Genomic DNA, 24,117 nt, shown 5'->3' on the forward strand with positions numbered 1-24,117 from the left:
AAGCACTAAACGTGGGTCTACATTAAAAATAATGAATGAAGAAGTCTACTCTATCTACTGGTAATTAGGGCTGTCAAACGGGTCGTGTCGTGTCGGGTTCGTGTTCGTGTCGATGTTAAATGGGTTGAAAAACCCTTGACCCAAACCTAACCCATTTATTAAACGGGTTGAAAACCCTTGACCCAAACCTAACCCGCTTATTAAACGGGTTACCCGTGTAACCTTTTACCCATATAGTATGTAATAAACTATAATATTCAATATAAAAATTAAAAAGACATACATCATTAATTCATTAATGATACTATAAGAGTTTAAAATTAGTAATTATAGCAAAAGTACTACAAGAATTTAAAGTTGGTTGCTTTAGCAGCACAACCATACATAAGAATTGTTCCAAATTAACAGCCAAATTTTAATTTACAAAAGTTGAAATTTATTTTATCCGCCAAATTAACTGCCAAAAATTACCTAAATGTATACATGGTGCCAAGGCAATTTACAAAATTACAAGTTTAGAACAAAATTTTCGGTTTTTGTTACTACTTTATAATAGGTTAAGCGTGTCGGGTTCGGGTTAGTGGGTGTCGTTCAACCCATTTATATAATTGGGTTACGCGTTTCGGTTTCGGGTTGAAAATTTCAACCCAAACCTAACCCGTTTAATTTCGTGTCGGGTTCGTGTCGACCCAATTATGTAAACGGGTCGAGAATACTTGACCCAAAACCGCTTATTTCGTGTCGGATTCGTGTCAAGTTAGTGGGTGTCGTTCAACCCATTTATATAATTGGGTTACGCGTTTCGGTTTCGGGTTGAAAATTTCAACCCAAACCTAACCCGTTTAATTTCGTGTCGGGTTCGTGTCGACCCAATTATGTAAACGGGTCGAGAATACTTGACCCAAAACCGCTTATTTCGTGTCGGATTCGTGTCAAGTTTTCGTGTCGTGTCAGCTTTTGACAGCCCTACTGGTAATCAAGTGAGGCGTACTTCTACAACACTCTCGGGTTCCACTCACGTACATTCTTCGGATTCTTTTCTGTCTCACCTCGTCCCCAGCATCCCATCCTTTTTTTTTTTTTTTTTTTTCACAAAAATAACAACCCATGTGATTACATTCCCAAAATACCCCTCTCCCTCTTTACTAAACCTTCCAAAATGTTTCTCATTTTTGGCTATGTAGTTTTCGTAAGTACTCGTATTGGCTGGTATAATCAAGGACGTTGACAATCTTCACATAAGGTTACACTAATTGGTTATTTACGGTTTCTAATGCATTATTTTGACCATAATTTTATGAATATCGTAATTACGTCTTGTTAAATAATTATAAAAAGTTAAAACTAATTTTGATACTACATATTTAGATAATTTCAGGAAAAATATTATGACTTGTGAGAATTTATGGTCAAAATTTGAGAAATTATGTAATTATTGAATAACAGAGAAAGTATGTCTTTTGGAAAGTGTTAGATGTATATATTGATATCATTGTAGTTTCAACAATTTGTCCACATATTTGGTGACCCATGGATAGGGAATTTTGTACTTGCTACATGTGTATTGTTGTCTAATTATTTAGTCAATTCTTATCTTTGCAATCTCTTATAATCTACACCACTTAATCGGAATTAATTCTGACAAACATCAAAGAATGATTGACGTTTTTATATAGTTAATTTTATAATTGTTGGTTGAGTTAGTAATAATGTCATTGAAAATATATACCGAGTATATCCAATAAATTATATCATTGACTTATAAAAAAATTACATTGAGAAAATATATCCAATTAAAGCATTATTGACCTGTAAAAAATTACATTTGAAAAAATATATATCCAATAAACGCATCATTAACCTCCAAAAAATTACACATAATTTAGGATAACAAACTAGAAAAGTTGACAAGAAAAATGGGATAGGAGAAAGACATTTACTTTATGACATTATTTATTAAGGTTATTTTGTTTTGATTTTGATTGTGAGTTGGCTATTATGAAGTTATACTCATAGGAGAATAATGTAATAATGCAAAAGAGTAAGATGGTGGAGTATACTATTCCTAACTTGAACCCTAATTCATTTTGGGTTAGTCCTTAGAGAAACCATTAGATTTAATATGATTATTCATGAGAAGTTAGGCTATAATTAAATTAAGTACAACAGTAGAATTATTCACGAGTTTTTTTTTTTTTTTTTTTTTTTTTTTTTTTTTTTTTTTTTGTTCTTGGCTATATGTGAAGGTAGCTAGATGATCTGGCCATGTTAATGCATGCATGCTTAGATAGGGCAGTGGCCTAGCTAAAGACTGGATTAGCTCCTCAGTCAATGGTAGCATTATTTGTGTTAATCATTTTTTAATTAAATTAGTCTAGTTTAAGGATTTTGATTTGTCCTGGTGCATATGATCGGCTACTTTGCTCACCTCATGCATTCCTGATAACAAGGGACCATTATATCAAATTGTGAGATATTGCTCAATGTTTATTGTATCAACTACAAATCATAGATTTAACATGGATCTTGATTTTAAAAATTGAGTAGACTATATAGATAAACTTTACGATCTAATGGTTTTGTACTTATATTACTACCTACTCCATTATTTTTTTCTAGGAAAATAGAATGACCTTAACAAATTTCTCCATCATGTTGTGTGTTTATGAGAAAGACATTTGGAAAACAAGTAAGCAACTCATGCAATAAATAACCAGTCGGCTTAATAGGTAACCATATGGTAAACAAAGCAAATAAAAAATTGTAAAATTTGCTCAATGCTCATGTTTGATTTAATCTATTATTTGCAATTAGAAAGATAAAATTGGATTAAATAGATTTGAAAAATAGATAACAATGTAATAATTCTCCTTAATTTGACTTATATCTCTATTCTAAATTGCAACTTTACTACTATCACCTTTAGGGAGCTTTGTTTTAGAGATAAAAAATTGATAATTGACCATATTTGCAAATAAGTATTTTGTACTCATTTGCAAAATTGTACATGAAAAAAGTAAGGAAATAGGAAGAATAGGTTAAGAAATTTGGCTCATTTATAAATGATTATAAATAATCCATATTACTTACAAAACATAGATAGATGAGCAAAATTTTTTTACTTAATTTGTATTAATTTTCCTTAAAAGTATATTTAATGGAATACAGATTACAAGTTTTGTAGAATAATGTCTTTAAAAAAAGTTTTGTAGAATATTTGTACAAGCAAGTTTAGGTGATATTAATATGAGTTTATAATAGTTTTTCCTATATAATGGTGTGTTCTACTAATATAAACTATTTTATCTTATCTGAATTCATTTTTTTTTTAATTTTTTTTTTCCATTTGATTAGACTTAATTATTATGACTAATTTAATTGTTATTTTGAATTTGGATACCTTTCATTAACCTTTATTAGAACCCCCTTTTTTTTTTATTTTTATTTTTTTTTTAATTTTTGAATATCAATTCAAGCTAGAAAAAAAAACCAAGAACAAGGATAGGATGTCTAAATCATAGATAAGGAGCAATCACATCAAAACGGCAAAAACCAAACTTTAACCCCCATTGTGCGTTACACTAGAATGCTTTCTTTCTATGCAAAGACAAACTCCATTCTTTTCATCACCTCCCTCTCTTTTCTCTCTCCTCACAACCCCCTCATCCTTTTGTACTCTTTCACTCTGTTAAACTTCTCCACTACTCCCCATTTTACACCTCCCACCTCTCTCTTTCCCTTTCTCTCTGCCATTTCCCATCTTCTTCTTCTCCATTTTTCACCCTCTAATCTTTCCTTGTAAAAATTAAATCTCCCAATTATTATTATCTCATTTTCACCTAATTAACAATCCAAAAAAACCCCTATAAAAAACCCCTAAATAAATATCTTTTCAATCAATCAATATTAGAAATGGACATAGAAAGACCTCATAGAACAACTAGCACTCCAACTACAACAAGTGAGCTCTTCATTTGCTTCACTTCTCGCCTCTCTAAATCCTCTTCTATGCGCCTTTCTTCCAAATCTATCCTTAGCCCTGGTCGTGCTGCTACCTCCGTTGATAAATCTTCGAATTCTCTTTCATTGTCATCCTCCCTCAGCCGCCGTCTCCGACACAACGGTAGTTTACGAGGTGGAGCTCAATCACCCGCCATGTTTCCTTCGACATCAAAGAAGAACAAGGGCTCTTCGGGTTTCGCCGATAACCCGGAACCCTCTTCGCCTAAAGTCACCTGTATCGGGCAGGTTAGAGTGAAGACGAAGAAGCAGGGGAAGAAGATGAAGATGAGGGCTTGCCGTAGCAAGCGATTGAGCGGTGGAGGGACAAATGGGAGCAGTGGCGAAGCTAGCTTTCGACGAATCGAACATTCACATTCACATTCCATTGATGGTGTGCAGACACAACAGGGTCAGCAGGAATGTGGGTTGAATCATAGGAATCAGAGATGGGTTCATCTTCCGTTAACGATTTGTGAAGCTTTGAGAGCTTTTGGGTCGGAGTTTAGCTGCTTGTTTCCTTGCAAATCTTCTTGTTTTAGTAGTGGGGGTTTTTGTGGTGGGGGTGAGAAGGGCAAAACAGGGGAGGAGAGAGAAAATCCAAATCCAAATTCTTGCGCTGTTTTCCGGTGGTTGGTTTCGTTGCAAGACGGTGAAGGTGGGGAAAAGCGGAGAGATATTGAGTTAGTGGTGGGTGGGGAGGAGGAGGTGAGGGATAATAGTAGGGTGGTGATGATGGAGAGGGAATGTTCTAGAAGACGGTCGATTTTTGATGATATGGAATTTGATGATTTGTTTCCTAAGGACGATAATAATAATAATGTGAGGAATGATAATAATGAAAGTAATGAGATTAATGGTAATGATAGTAGTAATGGAGATGATGAAGAAGGTGGGAGAGTTAGTGTTTGTGTTCCTCCGAAGAATGCTTTGTTGTTGATGAGGTGTAGATCTGATCCTTTGAAAATGGCTTCGCTTTCGCGGAAGTTGTGGGAGGTTCCTCTTCCTCTTCAGGACGATGGCGATGATGATGGTGAGGCGAAACATAAAGGAGATTATATTGAAGCTGAAAGAGATGTTGGATTAGCGGAGAAAACAGAGGAAATTGAAGACGATAAAACAGAGGAAATTGGAAATGAGAAAATAGAGGAATTTAGAGAAGAAAATGCTGAGGTAATTGGGGAGGAGACGGAAGTATTGGGGAAAGGCAGTGAGGAAATTGATGGAGTTTTGGAAAAATTGGATGAAATGTTGGGTTTTGCCGGCGAAGAATTGAAGGAAGCTGAGGAAGAAGAGCAAGAAACAGAGGAAAAACAGAGTGTGGAAAACAGAGGAATGGTAGATGAGGAGGAATTTGAGGATTCGGAAGATACCCAGTTGATTGAAGATGAAATTACTGCAAATGGGGGTTTAATTGAGACGATTTTAGTTGAAGAGTTTGAAGATGTTGAAAATGAGCAAGATTTGGTAATAAGCTCAGCGGAAAATGAGCAGGATTTGGTAGTTAATTTAGAGGAAAATGAGCGAAATTTACTTGTTAATTCTGAGAATAATGAGCAAGAATTAAATAATTCTGAGAATAATGAGCAAGAATTGAAGGTGGAGAAAGAAGAAATAGCAGAATTAGAATTAGATAGCGACGATATCTCTACAATTCAAGATGAAGAAGAGAGACAAAAATGTGAAAGCAGTGAGATTTTAACATCATTTTCTTGTTCTTTGAATTCATCAGAAGAGTCAACAGCAGAGTCAAAAGACAGAGAAGATGAACAAGAACAAGAACAAGAAAAAGACCCAGTTGAAATTGATGTTGAAGAACAAGAACAAGAACAAGAATTAGTAGCAAGGAAGTCAATAGAAGGAGGAAATAAGAAGACTTTGCCAGATTGTTTGCTATTAATGATGTGTGAACCTAAAGTATCAATGGAAGTCTCTAAAGAAACATGGGTATGTAGCACCGACTTCCTTCGGTGGCTACCAGAGCGCCACCATAAGAAGGTGGTCAATAAACCCGACAACTTGTCTGATTCGTCGATTCCAAAGAAAAACAAACCCGCGGCGGTGGCAGCAATGCCTCCGCCTCATGTTCAGCAACGCTACGAACAAGCGGCTCAGCCGCCTATTCAGCCAGGAAGATCATCTATTTCTTTCCCAGCCGGGGGCGGCTCGGTGGCTAACTTGATCGAGCAGAAGCTTACCAAAGGCGGTAGTGGGTACGAGCCGTTTGTGTTAACAAGGTGTAAATCGGCGCCGTTGAGATCAGCGGCTAAGACGCTACCACCGGAGATGGCTTGCAGTTTGTGGGGAAGAGAAAATGGGCGGAAGCTTGAGCCGCATCGTCCGGCTACGTTCGGCGTCGGTGCGGCTGGAGTCGGCTTCTGATGAAAATCAAACGGCTGAGATTGTGAGTCGCTGCCACGTGGCAATTGGTCTTTGTCCGTTGTGGGCCCTTTGGCAGAAAATTGTTGGCATGGCAGGTTTTTGTTTGTAAATTAATTAAATAATTTTTGGGATTTTCTAGGCTAGAATTTTCTATTAGTGGTTTTAATGGGTAATTAGGTTTTACTAGTACTAGTTGATTAATTATAGAATTGGAGTATTATTATAATGCAGTAAAAATATTTGGGAATGTTTAATTACCTTCATTTTATGTGCCATTTTGATATTTGGACCTTTTTATGTGGTAGAGAGTTGAAAAAGCTGAGTGTGTAGGGTATAATCACACGTGGTATTGGTTAGAATTTACTGACAATTTGGTAGATTTTTATGGGTTTTTTTACATTAATTTAACTAGTATAGTTTATAATGCATGGTTGAACGTTACCTTCAATTTCCAAGTCTATCTTCACAAGTACATTAACATTCACTTGGTAAGTTGGTATATATTGTCGTTGAAGTAATGTAGTTTTTGAGGAGTACAAAATGTGATTGTTTTAAGAGCTTAAGTTTGCTCAATCTAACATTATCGCCTTGGGCGACCTCACCCGTGATTAACTTTTAGTATAATACTTATACCTTAAACTTACTCTTTCGATAAACTTTTAAAGCCAAAACCTTAAATGCCTTAAATTTTAGTTGTTGGATAGTGGCATACGAATTAGAGTGCATATGGGATTGATGTACGGTCATATGATTTGGTACAACGAACCAGGAAGAGATATATGGATTTAGAATAATCAATCATATGAAATCATAATTAATAAAAACATGTGAGAATTTTCTCCTCTGTAAACGGGAAAGTTGAAATATAAGGCTAAGGGAAATTAATTTGATCCCCAAAGTAATACAACAAATAAGTATAGTAGTATATCCTGTTAACTCATGTGCCAACACTCCTGTAAGAGTACTGCAACTAGTAATAATACATGTTGAGTGGAAATACATCATTAGTTTTTAATCCAAATTTTAATAGTTGTCTCATTGTCTTTACATGTGACAATGTTCAAAAATATGCTTTGACTCCTTATTTCATGCATAATACCTGGATCATTTTCATTAAAGTAACACATATATTCTTCTAAATGAAACAAGAGTTATCAATGACATTTTATATGAATGTCTTATGTTATGTTATGGGCTTAGGCCCATACTTTGACAATTTTCACAATTTTTACCATCTAACTAAGGCCCTGTTCTTGTACGTTTATTTTCAGTTCAGTTCAGTTCAGCTCCTAATTTCCTTCTCTTATAAAATATTCAATTCAGTTCAGTTCAGCTGAGTTCAGTCTAAAGAACAGGCCCTAAACCCCATTGGATCAATGATTTTAAAAAATGCTTAATGTCTACTCCATATTTGGATGCTACTACAATCGCTACTCGTAATTTAACTGAATAAACTCATTCATATTCGTTCAATGATTTTAAAAAATGCTTAATGTGCATGTACGGAATGAAAAATTTATTATAGCCTTTTTCTAACAACAAAATTACTCGTTCTTCATGTGAACTAATAATAAAAATGAAAAGATACTAAGATAACCTATTTTCGGTGTAAATAATACATCATTGAGTAGTCACAAAAATTGCACCAAAATGTTGATGTCTTAGCTTCCTGAAAAGCAGGGGGTTGTTTCATGGGAAAAGGGGTGTCCTTTGCTCCCGAAAATAAATGCAATTTCAAGTGGACAAAAAATTTATTTTTTTTCCATATTTTCCTACAAATATTAGCGAAAATTATAAGCTTTTCCTTTAACATTGCAAGACAGCCTTTTCTTTTCCAAATCTTTTCCCAGTTGCTTTTGCTTACGTTACAAAAGATATTATTGCTTTCTTGTTATGTGGAGATACTACTTTATTTTGCACGGATAGAATAACACACTCCACGGTTTTTGTTTGTCTCGGTTTTCTTTAATTTTTATCTTTTCTCTTTGAGTTTGCACCTTTTAACCATATAATGGTAACATGGTATTAAGAATATCTAAGAAATACCACTAGATTTACTACTAAGCCATTTGGGAGAGTGTTATATACACCTGGATGCACAGTGCATTCAATGGTATTTGTTTGAATTATTAACAATAATCAGAAATGAGTAAACAATGCTCTTGAGTGCACCGTACACTCGGGTGTATATAATAATTTCTAGGGTAGCTTAACTAGGCTATATTAGTTTCTAATTAAAAAAAAAGAACTATCACTAATAACTTGTAATCTTATGAAAATTTTCTGTTATTAACTCCACTAGCTAGATCAAAAGATTATAAGTTGGACCTATATTAACAATTAATTAGAAAACAATGAAGGAAGTAATATAATGTTGATTAAAAAGGCCAATTAAAGAAAAAGAGGTGTGTTGTTTGTGAGAGAATGATTTCCATAAAATCATAAAATCATGTATGACAACTTTGTAATTCGAGGAGTGGAGGGATGGTGAGTCTCTGCATCTCATCTCTCAATCTCACCTTTGATACAACTTTGTAATGCAGTCTCTCAATCTCACCTTGGTGTAACTAGGGTTTGATCCTCACACCACCCCTTTGATAGAAAAGGTGGCCTGCATATTACTGAAAAAAAAAAAAAAAAAAAGTATGTCAACTTCGTGGTAATGTCCTTCACCCGTTTAGAAACTTTGGCACATGGATGATGGATATGGTATTGTCTTACATTTTCCTTAGATAGGTCATAGGTAGAACTACCATTACCTAATTTCTTAAAAGTTTTAATTTGAATGTGATGTTTAACTGTTTATTAATCTTTCTTTTTCCTAATTACTCTTACTTTATTTGAATGCTTTAGATTGATTTGTACGATAATCTTTGATATATTGTTCGTTATAGGTTGCGATCATAATAAAGTTAGCCCCTTTCTCAATTTCACTAGAGCCAAATCAACTATGATTTGGTTGGGCTAAATCTTGTAAGTTTTGGACTTTTGGGTATAGGTAGAGTGTATTCTAGTTTCATAGTCCAACAATTTTTGGGCTTTTTGATTTTTTAAGGTCGACTTTTGAGTGAAGTCCAACATGACGATCCATGATCACTTTCGCATACAAATCTACTTGCATTTGCCTAATATTTGACATGCTCTCCTTGTATGTTTGGAATCAACAAGTATAGCGTATAAGACATATCATACTTGTTTATAACTTAGCACTCGATTTTAAGGTGCGTGCATGGTTTGCTATTCAAATAAATTTGGTACTCTATATATACATAATTCAAATACTAATTTATTTTATAATAGTTATATCATTAGTTTAGCACTCAATTTTAAGATGCGTGTACTAGTTACTTTTCAAATAAATACGGTACTCTCTATATAAGTCAAACTATGTTATTAATTTTATGATAATCATGTTATTAATTTGTCACTCAATTTTAAGGTGCGTGCACTAATATCTTTTCAAATAAATTTGGTACCTTGTATGTTATTCAAATACTACACAACTTATAATACTCCGTTATTGTTACTATTAGTTAGTACTCCTTCAATACTCCATGTTTATACTCGTGCAATGCTCTAGGTTTATTTGTTCTTTTTATTTATACTTAGTATAAGTATTATGATTGTTGATCATAACCTGATATTAATAATAATTACTATACTAATAACTTGAATTCATCTAAGAGCGAACTTGAGACTAACTTGATTCGAAGTTGAGTAAAAATTGAGGCTTGTTTAATATAAATTTAACCTAAACGTGAGGTTCGTCAAATTTACATTTTACTGAATTTGCAATCGTTTTAAAGTTGCTTCGTAAAATTCACATAATAGTTTTCTTACTAAATAGTAAAATTCACATAATAGTTTTCTTACTAAATAATACGGAGTAATATAAAATATTCACATAGTTACATGATCCAAATAGTATAAACCAAATATAAACGGTACATCCCCATTCCAAATCCAAACCTGCATGACCCGAGCTAGTATCGAGTCAAGCATATTTAACCGAAACGAAAAAGATCAGGAATTCAGGTTCACCTAATATTGATTGACCTGAATGAACTACTACCCCCGTTAACAGTTATCTGCAACAAAGGGGTCTGTGCGGACTCTAAGGCAAAAGTTTTAAATCATGATAATTGAAAAATAAGGCTACGTGGTTAAGTATAATCCTACCTGAAAAAAAAAATAAAAACAATTAAACAAAAATCAGAACCACTGAAACCCAAACCCACTAAACCTAGAACCACCACCAAAACCACCGGAAACAACCTGAACCACCAAACCCACCGAAACCCAGAACCTAAAACCACCACCAAATCCACCGAAACCCAACCACCAACCCAGCAAAAATCACCATGAACCAAAACCCAACCACTAACCCAGCCAAAATCACCATAAACCAAATCCCAACAGACCACCACCACGAAGAACCACCACAAACCAAAACCACTAGAAACCACCACGAATCTAAGAAAAAAAACCACCAAGAAACCCCGAAACCGACCACCAAGAGCCACCGAAAGTCACCACGAATCAATTACCCACCCACGAAACCAATACCCAACCACGAACCACCTCCACAAATCTGCAAATCCACCCAAACGCCACCAATTTCAACCACGAATCAAGCAAACCACCCACAAATTACTAGATCTAAAACCCACTAGAAGGATGGATTGGAATTTGAAGAGAGATGAGAGATGAAGAAGATGAATTGAGAGATGAAGAGGAGAGAGAAAGATAATGGGAGATGATTAATCTGATTATTAGAGTGGAAAGGGTTAGATAATTAATTTTGATTAAGGTTATAATGTTTTGTAATTATGTGTAGTATTACGTGTTAATAATTTTTAAGTGAGGGTATTTTGGTCAATTTAACAAAAAAAAAGTTACTAAAATAAGAAAGAAATAAGTTTGTTGCAAATAATAGTTAGCACCCTTTTTTGGTAAATGTTGCAAATAACCGTTAACGGAGGTTGTATAAAAGACTTCATAATTGACCAGTCTATAGCTGGAACTTGAACCATACGCCGGGCCGCCGACTCACACACAAATATGCATATGTTAGAGAGGCAGAGGCGGGGCTACAAATGCTAACACTGAAAGTGGCCCAGTGTAATTTCGTTTATTAATTGGGACCTAAAATCAATTTTTTGAGGAAAAGTATGTTACTAATTTAAATAACAAGGGCCCCTTTGATAGTAGTTTCATTTAGGGGCCTTGTACGGTCGATCATCCTGTACATGCTCAGAACTAACCCTGTAGAGATGTTGATTAGCACAATTTTGTGTTAGTCAAGAGGCCTATGATGTCATAGGAGTTGGGCTACCAACTGACCAAATTGTTAAGCATACTTTGCAAACTCGATATTCATAAGTTCATTTAGAGTTTAAGGAATGAGTTTTTCCCCCTACTATAAAAAAGTTCATTTTTTTTATAAAACAAAAAGTTGAAAGCTATTTTTTATTTTACCTTTTATAAAAAATTGGAGTAAAAGATTTCTCATACCTGAAGGAAATGTTTAGCAAGGACCAGAGCTGTCAGTTTCTGACCCGAACTGTCAAACCCGACTGTTTCGAACCGATTTGAAAAGGAACTGAACTGTTTAAAACCCGTTTTTTGGAAACCGAAAACTGACCCGACCCAATTTTTTCCAAACCGAAATTGAACTGAACCGAATTTGTGCAAATCGTTACTAACCCGAACCGTTATCAAGCCAAACCGTTACAACCCGAAACTGAAAGCAACCCAAACCGATTACGTTTAACCCGATAGTAACCCGACCCGTTTTAAACCGAAAACCGTTAAAACCCGATAAAAATCCGATAAACCTAAATCGTTCCAACCCGTAACCCGTTGTGACCCAACCGGTTATAATCCGTAACCCGTTGTGACCGAACCGTTTACGACCCGTAACCTGTTGTGACCAAACCGTTTAAAACCCGTAACCCGTTATGACTGAGTCATTTACAACCTGTTATCCAATATGTTTATGCTTTAATCTGTTTCAACCCACTACTCGATAAACCCAACTTATTTATGACTTGACTTGATTATAACATGACTCGATCCTACCCGTTATCTGACTAATTCGACTCGATAATCATCCGACTCAATTTTAACCCGATATGATTTGATTAGAAACCCGCTTCAAATTGGGTAAACTCGTTTTCAAATCAACCAAGTTCAATCTAAACCGATTATAACCTGAAACGATAATGGTTGGACCCGATTTCACCCGATCTGTTTTGAACCGAAACCCATTTTCGAACCGACCCAGTTAAACCCAAACTGATTATGACCCGAACCAATTACGACCCGTCTTGATTAAGACCCGAATCGTTTTTAACCGAAACCCACATTAAACGGGCTAAACCCGTTTTCAAATCGACCCGGTTCAACCCAAATTGATTATGACCCGAACCGACTAGAACCCGACCCGATAAGGACCTGATCCGAATAGAAACTGCAATTTAAAAAACAAAACCGAACTGACCCGATAATTTTCAAAACCGACCCAAACCGACCCGCTTATTATTTCAACCCGTTATAAACCGACCCGTTATAACCCGAAACTGATAAACCCAACCCAAACCCGAACTGTTTAACCGAATTGACACCCCTAGCAAGCACCAAAAATAGCATGATCTAGAGAGACCTAGAACAACGAGTACACGGAATATTAGGTGGCTGAAAATTTTATGGCTAATGGGCAGTTATTATGAATTAATATACACGAGACTTTATTAAGTTCCTAAAAACCGAAAGGTTGAGTATTTAAATTTGAACATATACCTACTTTACATGAATACAAAGAGAAATTTTTTTTTGCTTGTGGTACCTTTCTTAGGGTTGTTAGTGCAGTCCAAAACTCCAAACTACACCAAAGCACAAACAAAGCCATTTCTTATTTGTTTGAGGTCTGAAAATTATGGCTTGGTTTGGAGTTTTGACCAAAGCGCAGTTTACGTGCAAGTTCTAAAAATATAAAATCAAATTTCACCGCAAACCCAAGTTACATTTAACTCCTGTCAAAAAAAAAAAAAAAGGGTTACATTTAGCTAATTTTGTCCATCATATTCCAGCTAACAAGATTACATGAAGTATTAAGAAGGTTTTCAATTTTTCTTGTATCATGAAACACCCTATTAACTCAAATACCCCGTATTAGAAAATGTCATCTTGGTTTAACTCTAATTCAGAATCATAGTGTCCGTTTTTGAGTGCTAATGATCTTGCATCACTAGGATTAGGGATAGGAAATAAAAAAGACCCATAACAATAATTTGGTAAAAAAGACCCCTAACGACAATTTGGTAGAAAAACCTCATAGATTATTTTTACTAAATTGGCGCTTGAGATTAGGTTTTTTTTTTTTTTTTTTTTTTTTTTTTTTTTTTTTTTTTTTTTTTACTTATCAAATTGGCATTTGGCGCTAATGCTCTTTTTATTTACCAATCTGGTCAATTGGGCTTAGAATAAGTCATTCATTAATTAACAATGCTTAGTGTTACATCATTTTATATAACTACTCCACCAATTTAATTAGACAATTATTAATTTTTGTAGTAAAAGCAAAAGCAACCAAAGCCTTACATATAACAAATTCCCAGCACATCCCCTGCATTTTAAACTTGGAATATCACAATTTCCAATTTCGGACTACTATCTCTTTTAAATTTTTTTAGGATCAAATTAAGCAAGATATAAGACAAACTAAACCTTCATTGCTACTTCTCTACTGCTTTTACTCTATTCAAATATATAAAAAGAGAGTTAAGAGGGATTTTTTTAAAGAAAGAACTCGAAATCAGAGCAAATGAAGTGGCAAAAGGAGAAACTAGATGTGATCCTGGTACCAGCAGGGCTATTCATGATGTTTGGTTACCATATCTTCTTGCTATATAAATACCTCAGGAATTCGAGGTGTACCGTACTCGGCTTTCATAACCATTGCCAAAAAGCATGGGTCAAGAAGCTTATGCAGGTTACATAACAAAACTCTTCTTACATACTTTTCTTCAAGCATCTAATTTAGAATACAAAATCTTAAGCTTGTATAGGTACTAGGTAGTCTCAACTTTCGACGTATAAGAAGGATAAGATTGCGTATACCTGATGTGACCTTGCCTTTGGCATGATGCTCCACTCGAGCACTAGAGTCAAGGGATGATTCTAAGCTACAAACTAAATTACCTAGCCATTTCATTTGATTCATTTTTAAGTACTTTAATTTGGTCTAATTCAACAAGCATGTAAGGCCACCACTCTTTTCACCCACCTCAACAATCATAATATTGTACCATTAACATCATATTAGAACATTATTGTTATATTTCTGTTTGTTAATTGTTTAACTTTTTTTTGAATAGTTATTAAGTTAAACTTAATTATGCTATAATATGTACAATAATGAGGGTGATGACATTAATCTTTTCAGATTGATGCAATGAGTAGAGGTCCGGCGTTTACAGTAATGAACAGCACAATAGTAGCAGCAAATTTCATGGCATCCACTTCTTTAACCTTAAGCTCTTTGATTGGCGCATGGATTGGAAGCTCCTCAAGAAATGAAGCAGTCGGAAGACTAATTTATGGAGATACAAGACAGTCAATCACTTCAATAAAATACATCAGCATCCTCTTGTTTTTCTTACTTGCTTTCGCGTCTTTCATCCAATCTTCTAGGTGTTATGTGCACGCCAATCTCCTCTTGAGTATGCCTAAGGCCGTTGTCCCTGAAGACTTTGTTGTCGAGGACTTAATTCATGGTGCAAATTTCTGGCAGGTTGGCTTAAGGGCGATATACTTTGCTATAACAATGTTAATGTGGATATTCGGTCCAATTCCTATGTTTCTTTCATCAGCTGCAATGGTGGCAGTTTTGTACGTTCTTGATGTGAATACTAAACACTTACATGATTTTAACGAGTCGAGCGAGAAAGAAGAGGGAAAGGAAGCTGTAATAAGGCGTTTCGAGAATCATGAAATGGCTAATGGTAGTTGTGAACTCCATGCTACTACAATTAACACAGCAGTTCTGCCTTCTGTTGTTGCTTGCTTATAAATAAAATAAACTTTGTCCCATGTTACATTTCAATAATAGGCTGTTTTAGAATAAAATGGCACATTCCAATTACTACTCAACCAATTTAATTAGCTCAATTTTTTTATATGATTCCATGAGTTCTTTTTATATGTTAAATAAAGATTCTTTGTATAAGTTTTTAAGCTGTCATATAGTTCTTCTGCTTATGATACTCTACAAGAATATTCTAAAAGAAAGACACAGGATTTCCCTAGAGAAACAGATCGAGGTCGTGGTCGAAAAGAAACAGAATGAAGTGGCATAAGGAAGAGCTAGATATAATCCTGGTACCAGGAAGAGTGTTGGTGATGTTTGGGTACCATATATACTTGTTATACAGGTATCTCAGAAGATCAGAGGATACTACTATTGGATTTGATAACCATTGTCAAAAAATATGGGCCAAGAAACTTATGCAGGTTGGTCAATCCACTCTTTTTGTACATTCTTTTAAGCTTCAACAAAATCAAAACTTCAGCATCCATATGTAGAGTACTAGAGTTGTCTCAACTAAAATCTATGTCAACGCGACAAATTAGCTTTTGGGATAAGACTACGTAAATCTGATCCCTCCTTACCCTGTCTTTGGTGGGATTCTTCGCTTTATAGGCATAAATAGTGAATCTATCATACATTGCGGGGTTGATTGACCCTACTAATTTTTTCGAATTTTTGGAAATACTTAGTATAGAATTTGAAAGTGTGGAATTGTTTGTCAATTATGATTTTATCTCATTTAGCTTGAATCTTGTATGTGTTAGATTGATGCAATGAGTAGAGGTCCAACATTCACAGCAATGAGCAACACAATAATATCAGTAAATTTCACGGCAACCACTTCTTTAACCTTAAGCTCATTGATTGGTGCATGGATTGGAAGCTCCTCAAGCAATGAATTAGTCGGAAGAATAATCTACGGAGATACAGGATTATCAATCAATTCCATCAAATACATCAGCATCTTCATGTTTTTCTTGCTTGCTTTCGCGTCTTTCATACAATCTTCTAGGTGTTACGTGCAGGATAACCTCCTCATAAGTATGCCAAAGGCTGAAATCCCTTTAGAATTCGTCGTTGAGGCCTTAGTGTTCACGGTGGCAATTTCTGGCAAGTGGGTTTAAGGTCGATTTACTTTGCTATAAAAATGTTGATGTGGATGTTCGGTCCAATTCCTATGTTTCTTTCCTCAGTGGCAACGGTGGCAATTTTGTATGTTCTTGATGTTACTAAGAAACATATGCATGATTTTAATGAATCATGTAACAAAGAAGGGAAGAGAAAGATAGCTGTGGATAGGCCTTTTGAGCAACAGGAAATGGCAAATAGTAATTATGGACTTCAAGCAACTGCAATCAATACAGCAGTGTTGTCTGCTGCTGTTGCTTCTTGATCAAAGAAATTAAAAGAAAATACAGTATGATGTATTTTGTATATGCTGAATTATATACTCCTTATTTAGGACTATTTTACATATTTACATGGATTTAGGAACCCATAATATACACGAGTAATGTATGAGTGTATGCGTATAGATTTTTGAAAAAGCTAATACCAATAAGCTTTATAACTGCAGTACTCTCTCCGTCACTTAAAGATTGCCTCATATCCTAACATTCTTTTTCGTTTTTCTTTCTCCACTTTTATCCCATTAGGTTGTTTTATATTTCTAAGACTCAATAAATTTTTAAAGATTGGACTATTACAGAGTAACTTAATACAGTACCCCTAAAAAATGATTAATTAATTACAAGTAGTATTACGGATCAATGTATCTTGTATTAGCTTGTTAATTTTAGTCTCTCTTCTGCTATCCTATTGGCTAGCTGCAACAGCAAATCACCTACTGTTTAAGTGCATTACTGAGTGCTAAAAATGTTTTATCTGTATGATTAGTACGTCTTACATTAGTTAATCAACTTAACTACTCCACTTTAATTAGATTAATATTTTTTATGTATTAAAAGCTAAAGCATGCAATCATAACCTAAGCTTTCATAATACTTTTCCCGCTATTTTTTCCTACCTATCTTGAAATGGACTTTATTCATTTTTGTAAAAGCAAAATTTTAAAAAAAGACTTACTAAACTAAATCTTCATACAATCATACTGCTGGTTTAATTCACTGAGAAGATTGACATCAATCAAGACGATCGAGGGAGAAGAAATGAAGTGGCGAAAGGAGATGCTAGATGTGATATTGGTACCAGCAGGGCTGTTGATGATGTTTGGATACCATATATTCCTTGTATACAGATACCTCAGAAATTCGAAGTGTACTGTTGTTGGCTTTCATAATCACTGTCAAAAAATATGGGTTAAGAAACTCATGCAGGTTAGTCTATATATAAACTCCTCAAAATTATTTTACTCAAAAAAATATTTGTAAAAATCTCAACAATGATTTTATGCCTAATCTCAGGTTGATGCAATGAGTAGAGGTCCAGCTTTTACAGTAATGAACAGCACGATAGTAGCATCGAATTTCATGGCATCCACCTCTTTAACCCTGAGTTCTTTGATTGGCGCATGGATCGGAAGCTCCTCAAGCAGTGAAATAATCAAGAGAATAATCTATGGAGATGCAGGAGTACCAATCACTTCCATCAAATACATCAGCATCCTCTTGTTTTTCTTGCTTGCTTTCGCGTCTTTTGTCCAATCTTCTAGGTGTTATGTGCAGGCTAATCTCTTCTTAAGTATGCCAAAGGCAGGGGTCCCTGAAGAATTCATCGTCGAGTCTTTGTATCATGGTGCGAATTTCTGGCAGGTCGGTTTAAGGGCGATTTATTTTGCTATAACAATGTTGATGTGGATATTTGGTCCGATTCCTATGTTTCTTTCCTCAGTTGCAATGGTGGCGGTTTTGTATGTTCTCGATGTTAATAAGAAGATACTGGATGAGTTTAACGAGTCAAGCGAAAAAGAAGAGGAGAGAAACAAAACTGTGCCCAAGTGTTTTGAGCAGGAGGGAATAATGGTTGATTGTAGTTCTGAACTTCAAGCTACTGCTCTTACCACAGCGCTGATGTCTACTACTGTTGCATTCTAAATGAAATAATTGTTTGTTCCTTAGCTATGCTACACCATTTGTGATAGTTTATAACTCCTTTTTATAAAGTCAATAATTGTGAATTGTATTATGTGAGATTTTGTTATATTCTGAATTTTTTTGTAAGGTCAAAAATTGTAAACTGAACCAGCATACAAAATCTGCACCTGATAAAGCTGCTATTCTGTATATATATAGCGTGATCGACATAAAAGTATGTTATACTCTTGTAGACTAAAATTGTACTAATCTATGACAGGATGTATTAAGAAGTTTGATCAGAATCATTATTTTCCTGATTACTAGCACTTTCAGATGACAGATTGGGGGAACTGGAATCTTTTACGTCAGTAATATTCTCATCGCTACCTGCAGTGTCTCCAAAAAGAGAATCGAGAGTGAGCTTCCCTGAGTAAAGGAATAAGCCGAGAGCGTTGAAGCCAAAAACAAATGTTGCTAGGTAGCACAATCCATTGATAATAGTCCTACAAATAGCAGTAGAAAAGAGTCAAATTGATGCCTATTAAGAATTCTGGAATAAATTTAATAAACTAGTCAGGAATTGTACCTTATTGTAACAGTAATTTGACGAACCTGCAAAGCAGGGGAAATCAAAGAGATTATGACAAACAAAACATAAAATTTTTAGCTGAGCAAACATGAGTACGAACTAAGTTTTAACTTACAAGAGTTTTGGAGAACATACATGTCGATATTCCAGCACTCAGATACTTCATTAGGAATGCATATAGGCAGAGAACTATATGCCTAATACACTAATCATGAGTTGCATGAATGCATATTGATTTCTGAGCTTATATGCATCAAGTCAGCAACATGTGCTAATGTAAAGACTGGAAAGTATGACACTAATAAATTTTTTTGACTTTGAAATTAATTTCCAGAAGAGCAAATACCAGTTTCATAAACAAGGGTGTTGAATATTATGATTAAGAAACCTCATGGGACTGTCTTCAAAGAATACGCCTGTTTCACTAACTATGTCTATTTAGCTCCTTAAACATGAATTTCAATTATACGAAGTAACTTAAAACAACAGCCACAAAACATATTAGGCAGATTTTAAGTAAATTTTCGAAACAGACAAGGGACATAGATAATTATGTATCAATAAAAAATGATATAAAGAGACATGGTCACATGCAACAAGGTTGTACAGAAAGGGGTTATATGATATTATGGTGGTTGCAATTAATGTCCGTACCAAGTTACCAACACACATAGAATCATTGTTTTTAAGGCATTTTCAGAGCTAAAGGCAGATTACTTTAACTATTAATTACACAGCTAAAAAAAAATAAAAAAAGATAAAAAAAAATAAAAAAGATAAAAAAAAATAAAAATAAAACATGGATAGGTTACTTGTAGCCTTTCTATGTAGGCTGAGAACATAATTTTTTAGAACATGATCACATATCTGTCTCTGAGTAAATCAAACTCTAATAAGGCAATAATTATTGCAGCAGCCATGTAATACAGCCATCTATGTGAGGCACTTACATCACTATTAGAGCTACAACAACAACAACAAAGCCTTAGTCGCAAAATGATTTGGGGTTGGCTAACATGAATCAACTATTGAGCTACAAGAAGGAAGAAACATGGAACTTTTTCAAGCTTATATCTACTTTGTGGCATGCAGAAGGCAAGGTTAAACTAAAATTACGTAGCTCTAAGAGGGAGAAGCTAGTCCAATAGTGAAACATGTACGGCTAAACAGGAAGGTATCACAAAGGAAGTTACTGGTAAAAAAGCCAATTACTGGTAGATGATTGACCAAGTAGAGACAACCACCATAATATTAGAATCAGACCAACAACTCTTCTGGGAAGAAAATAGCAGTTCTTTTCAAACAGGAAAGGAAACCTGATGTATTGAAACATCAATAAGCTTTGTCAAGCAGTCTAACTTCTGTTGAATCATGCAGTTTCAGGTAAAACGTCATGTGGTGGACTTGGCTCAGACGAGAGCGGAGCACAAGTCAAGTTTTATAATCTTTACTACCAGGGTTAAACACAAGCTCTTCCTCCGATGAAATCATTACAATATACTATGCAGCCTAATATCTAAAAATAAGATGAAATGACAAATTGATGCATCTAAACAAAGTCTTTTTGTCTAAGATGTTGACAATGTCACTAGCTAGTAGCTACTGCAAGTCACACTTTTGCAGTATGTGTTTACATACAGAGAACTGCCTATCAGCATTCAATGACGGCAGGTTTATGCAAAATACTAATCTTTCTTTGGATTAGTTTGTAAGCCTTATGCTTAAGATATCATAAAATCTAGGGCCATCCATCCCTTCTCTCTCAACAAAAGAGAAGAAAACAAAACGGAAACTAAAGTAAAAGACTTGAACAGCCACATACCAAAATTATCATCATCACTCCACTGAAAGAGTGGTCAGTATTATATTTCTCTTAAAATTGAATATGTTAGCTGTCAACTTTTAGAAAGATATGATTTTGGAATTTTGGAATTTTGGGTAAAAGACGTTCAAGGACCATTTACCAATACAAGGGAAAGAAAAAACTCTATATACATATATAACTTTCATGCATTATTTGGGTCATGAATACCATGGATGGAGGCTGAAGCAAACAAGCACCATCTGTTTCAGAAGAAGGCTATGTTTAGTTCACATGATCTGATCTTTTCTAATCTGATCATAGCCGATGTAAGATGATATCATCTTAACTAAGTTGAACTGAACATAGCCGAAGTACAGCTGGTCAGCCATGGAAGAAAGAGTAATAAAAGTACCAACAAAGATGATTTTATTGAGAATGAATTAACAATTAGGCTCCATGGGCAAGAGGGAAAGAATATGAAAATTGTTACCAACATCAAGCAGTAGTGAGGATTACATGATAAGCCATTTCTCTATAAAATTATATTCTTAACTACACATAAATCTCACAGTCACATATCATTTATTGATATTATGAAATTACTTTTTATTTAACACTCTCCTAGAGCAGCATTAAATCTCATCTAAGCCTCAAACCACAGAACAAAGTGAGAAAGCATGGAATTTAATAATAATAATAATAAAAATCAGGACATGTACGTTCAGGAAAAAAAAAGGAAAGGAGTGAAAGGACAAACCGAGTAATTATCAGGAATTGTTTGCCGATTAAGAGATGCCTCGATAGTAGTTGTAAATTTATACAGAATGGCTGCAATAACAGCTGCAGTGATCGCTCCTAAGAAGGCCTGAACAGGGGATGGTGAAGATTTAGGTTCAATCGAGACCGATCCAATTGCTTTTAAGCTATCCAATGCTTCCTCTTTCAAACTCTTTGCACCAGAGGCTCTCATTCTCTAAGACCACAAAACATCTACAATACATTAACATCTCAAGAAGACAATAACTTTGCTCGAGTATTGAAAATCACATGCCTCAATTGGTAAAATGATATAACCAAGAACATTGAAATCTAAAAGATGCAAGGGTCAAGATATCAATTTGCTAGGAGCCTAAGTGACCAAATATGATTTAAATTACGTTGCCCAGGAGATGTTGAAGCTGCATAGATTATTTGTATTGTGCCTATTATCATCAACGAAGGAGAAAATATAGAATGAGCGTGAGGTAATAATTCCATATTGATCCGAACCAACCCATACGCTCCCATTTTTAATAAGATTCCGGCTAGCAACATACAAGTACTATAATGTGCTTCTCCGTGGGTATCGGGTAACCATGTATGTAAAGGTATAATCGGTAATTTGACAGCAAACGCAATAAAAAACCCAATATAGAATATTATTTCTAATGACATAGGATACGATTGATTAACTAATATTTCGAAATTTAATGTTGGTTCATTGGAACCATATAAACCAACACCCAGAACTCCCATTAATAGAAAAATAGAACCCCCTGCAGTATACAAAATAAATTTAGTAGCGGAGTAAAGACGTTTCTTTCCCCCCCACATGGATAAAAGTAGATAAACAGGAATTAATTCTAATTCCCACATTATGAAAAAAAGTAAAAGATCTCGGGACGAAAATAATCCTATTTGACCACTGTACATTGCTAACATCAAGAAATGGAATAATCGAGAATCTCGAGTAACTGGCCAAGCGGCTGCAATAAACCCAACCAAAAGACCGTCTTTATCAACAGTTAACAGGAAGGCATAATCCCAAAAACCAACTCAAAAAACTACCATCTCTAAATCACAATTCTGAACTTTTATGCTTGCTAGCAATTCAACAACTGTACCAACCTAAAGCAAAGATCTCTTACAGGCCTGAAAATGAAAATGCAATATCTAGTGGTCAAAACATATTTTACTCCCTTGGTCGCACGTTAATAAGCTACAATTCTATTTCTATATAACAGGTCACTCCATATTTACCTATTAAGCAAATTTGCCTCATTTCTCAACAAATCTACAAACTATAAAGGCGAATTTTGGTATTTCAAACCGAGTCCTTAAAATGACCTCATAACAATGGTGTCCTATTAAAGAGGTAAGGAGGAGAGAAAATACAAGTTTATCAAATTTGTAAGGCAATTGGCAAATGAAGTTGCATTTTTGTAATTAAATCAACAAAAGTACTCATTATATGTACAATTAGCATAGTATTTTTGTGATAAAATCACTATATATTCATGAAAATGGGATCATTATTCTCAATTATCATCACATATTCATGATAAACAAACCAAAAGATATTCATTCAATAGCCATAAAGATACACTAAACAACTATGAATGTACATTAAAAAAACATTGAAGATATGACCAACAACAATATAAATACAATAAACCATCAGCATTTGGCAAAAATTAATACTTATGCTGTTATGCTACTTGATTTATCAAATGAAAGCTTTACATTGTTTATATATACGTGCACCAGGCAGGTAAGCCGTATCATTATCCACACAATAGGCAATATTGAAAAATGAAGTTCAATGAATTCCAAATTAAATCTACTAATAAACAAGTATAAAGCCAGTATCACAAATTTGAAAGAACCCCACAAAACTAAGAACTGCAATTTAATCAAACAACACATAATCAAACACAATTCTTCATACCAATTCCTTAGCTCGTTTAGCTCTGCGACGAATTGAGCGAAAGAGAAAGACAGTAATAGCCCCAGTAAGAAGAACACTGGTGGAGACTTGAAGAGGGGTAGGGTCGTCATTTGTGGCAAATATTGACGGAGTATCCGGCGAAAGTTCGATGGGTCCTTCTTCCACGGCGGCGAAGAGCGGCCATGGTTGAGAATTGGGGCGGAGATTGGAGGAGAGAGAGTGGGTTGAAGTGGGTTTGTGGAGGAAAGTGAGTGGAGGAGAGAGAAAAGGTTTAAGGAGAAGGTGATGAGAAGGAGTGAGAGAATTTGGAGGAAGAAGATGTATGGATTGCAACATTTGTGCAACTTCAATGGTGTTTTTGGGAGCTTACTATCGCTGAGTTTGGAGGAAGAAGATGTATGATTTTGGGCATTTCTGTTTTTTTCCCGGCTAAATTCCTACATTGTGATCCGCTAAAATTGGTTTTGGATGGATATTCTTAAAGATGGCTGTGTCCGGGTGCGTCCTTGA

The 24,117-nt window shown here is 34.8% G+C and overlaps 4 protein-coding genes across 5 annotated transcripts; 3 read left to right on the plus strand and 1 right to left on the minus strand.

The window, feature by feature from the left end:
* The first annotated feature begins 3,460 nt into the window (after positions 1-3,460).
* Positions 3,461-6,760, plus strand: LOC110686947 (myb-like protein V). Its single transcript, XM_021863568.1, has one exon. It carries the CDS (start codon positions 3,913-3,915, stop codon positions 6,379-6,381), a length of 2,469 nt encoding a protein of 822 aa, XP_021719260.1. The 5' UTR covers positions 3,461-3,912; the 3' UTR covers positions 6,382-6,760.
* Positions 6,761-13,798: 7,038 nt separating this feature from the next.
* On the plus strand, positions 13,799-15,526 carry LOC110686950. The gene is made up of 2 exons (XM_021863573.1): positions 13,799-14,374; positions 14,828-15,526. The coding sequence occupies exons 1-2, from the start codon at positions 14,207-14,209 to the stop codon at positions 15,452-15,454; spliced, it is 795 nt and encodes a 264-aa protein (XP_021719265.1). The 5' UTR covers positions 13,799-14,206; the 3' UTR covers positions 15,455-15,526.
* Positions 15,527-15,694: 168 nt separating this feature from the next.
* On the plus strand, positions 15,695-18,714 carry LOC110686949. Of its 2 annotated transcripts, none has more exons than XM_021863571.1 (2): positions 15,695-15,894; positions 17,896-18,714. In XM_021863571.1, exons 1-2 carry the CDS (start codon positions 15,727-15,729, stop codon positions 18,523-18,525), a joined length of 798 nt encoding a protein of 265 aa, XP_021719263.1. In that variant the 5' UTR covers positions 15,695-15,726; the 3' UTR covers positions 18,526-18,714. The 2 variants fall into 2 exon arrangements, with proteins under 2 accessions (XP_021719263.1, XP_021719262.1); XM_021863570.1 differs by lacking the exon at positions 15,695-15,894 and adding an exon at positions 17,455-17,808.
* On the minus strand, positions 18,679-24,112 carry LOC110686948. The gene is made up of 4 exons (XM_021863569.1): positions 23,608-24,112; positions 21,658-21,873; positions 19,094-19,119; positions 18,679-19,010 (listed from the first exon to the last, which is right to left on the minus strand). Exons 1-4 carry the CDS (start codon positions 23,941-23,943, stop codon positions 18,791-18,793), a joined length of 798 nt encoding a protein of 265 aa, XP_021719261.1. The 5' UTR covers positions 23,944-24,112; the 3' UTR covers positions 18,679-18,790.
* Between the last annotated feature and the right edge of the window lie 5 nt (positions 24,113-24,117).

The sequence above is a fragment of the Chenopodium quinoa genome, unplaced genomic scaffold, assembly GCF_001683475.1.
Source record: "Chenopodium quinoa cultivar QQ74 unplaced genomic scaffold, ASM168347v1, whole genome shotgun sequence".
In the NCBI taxonomy this organism is placed as follows: Eukaryota; Viridiplantae; Streptophyta; class Magnoliopsida; order Caryophyllales; family Amaranthaceae; genus Chenopodium; species Chenopodium quinoa.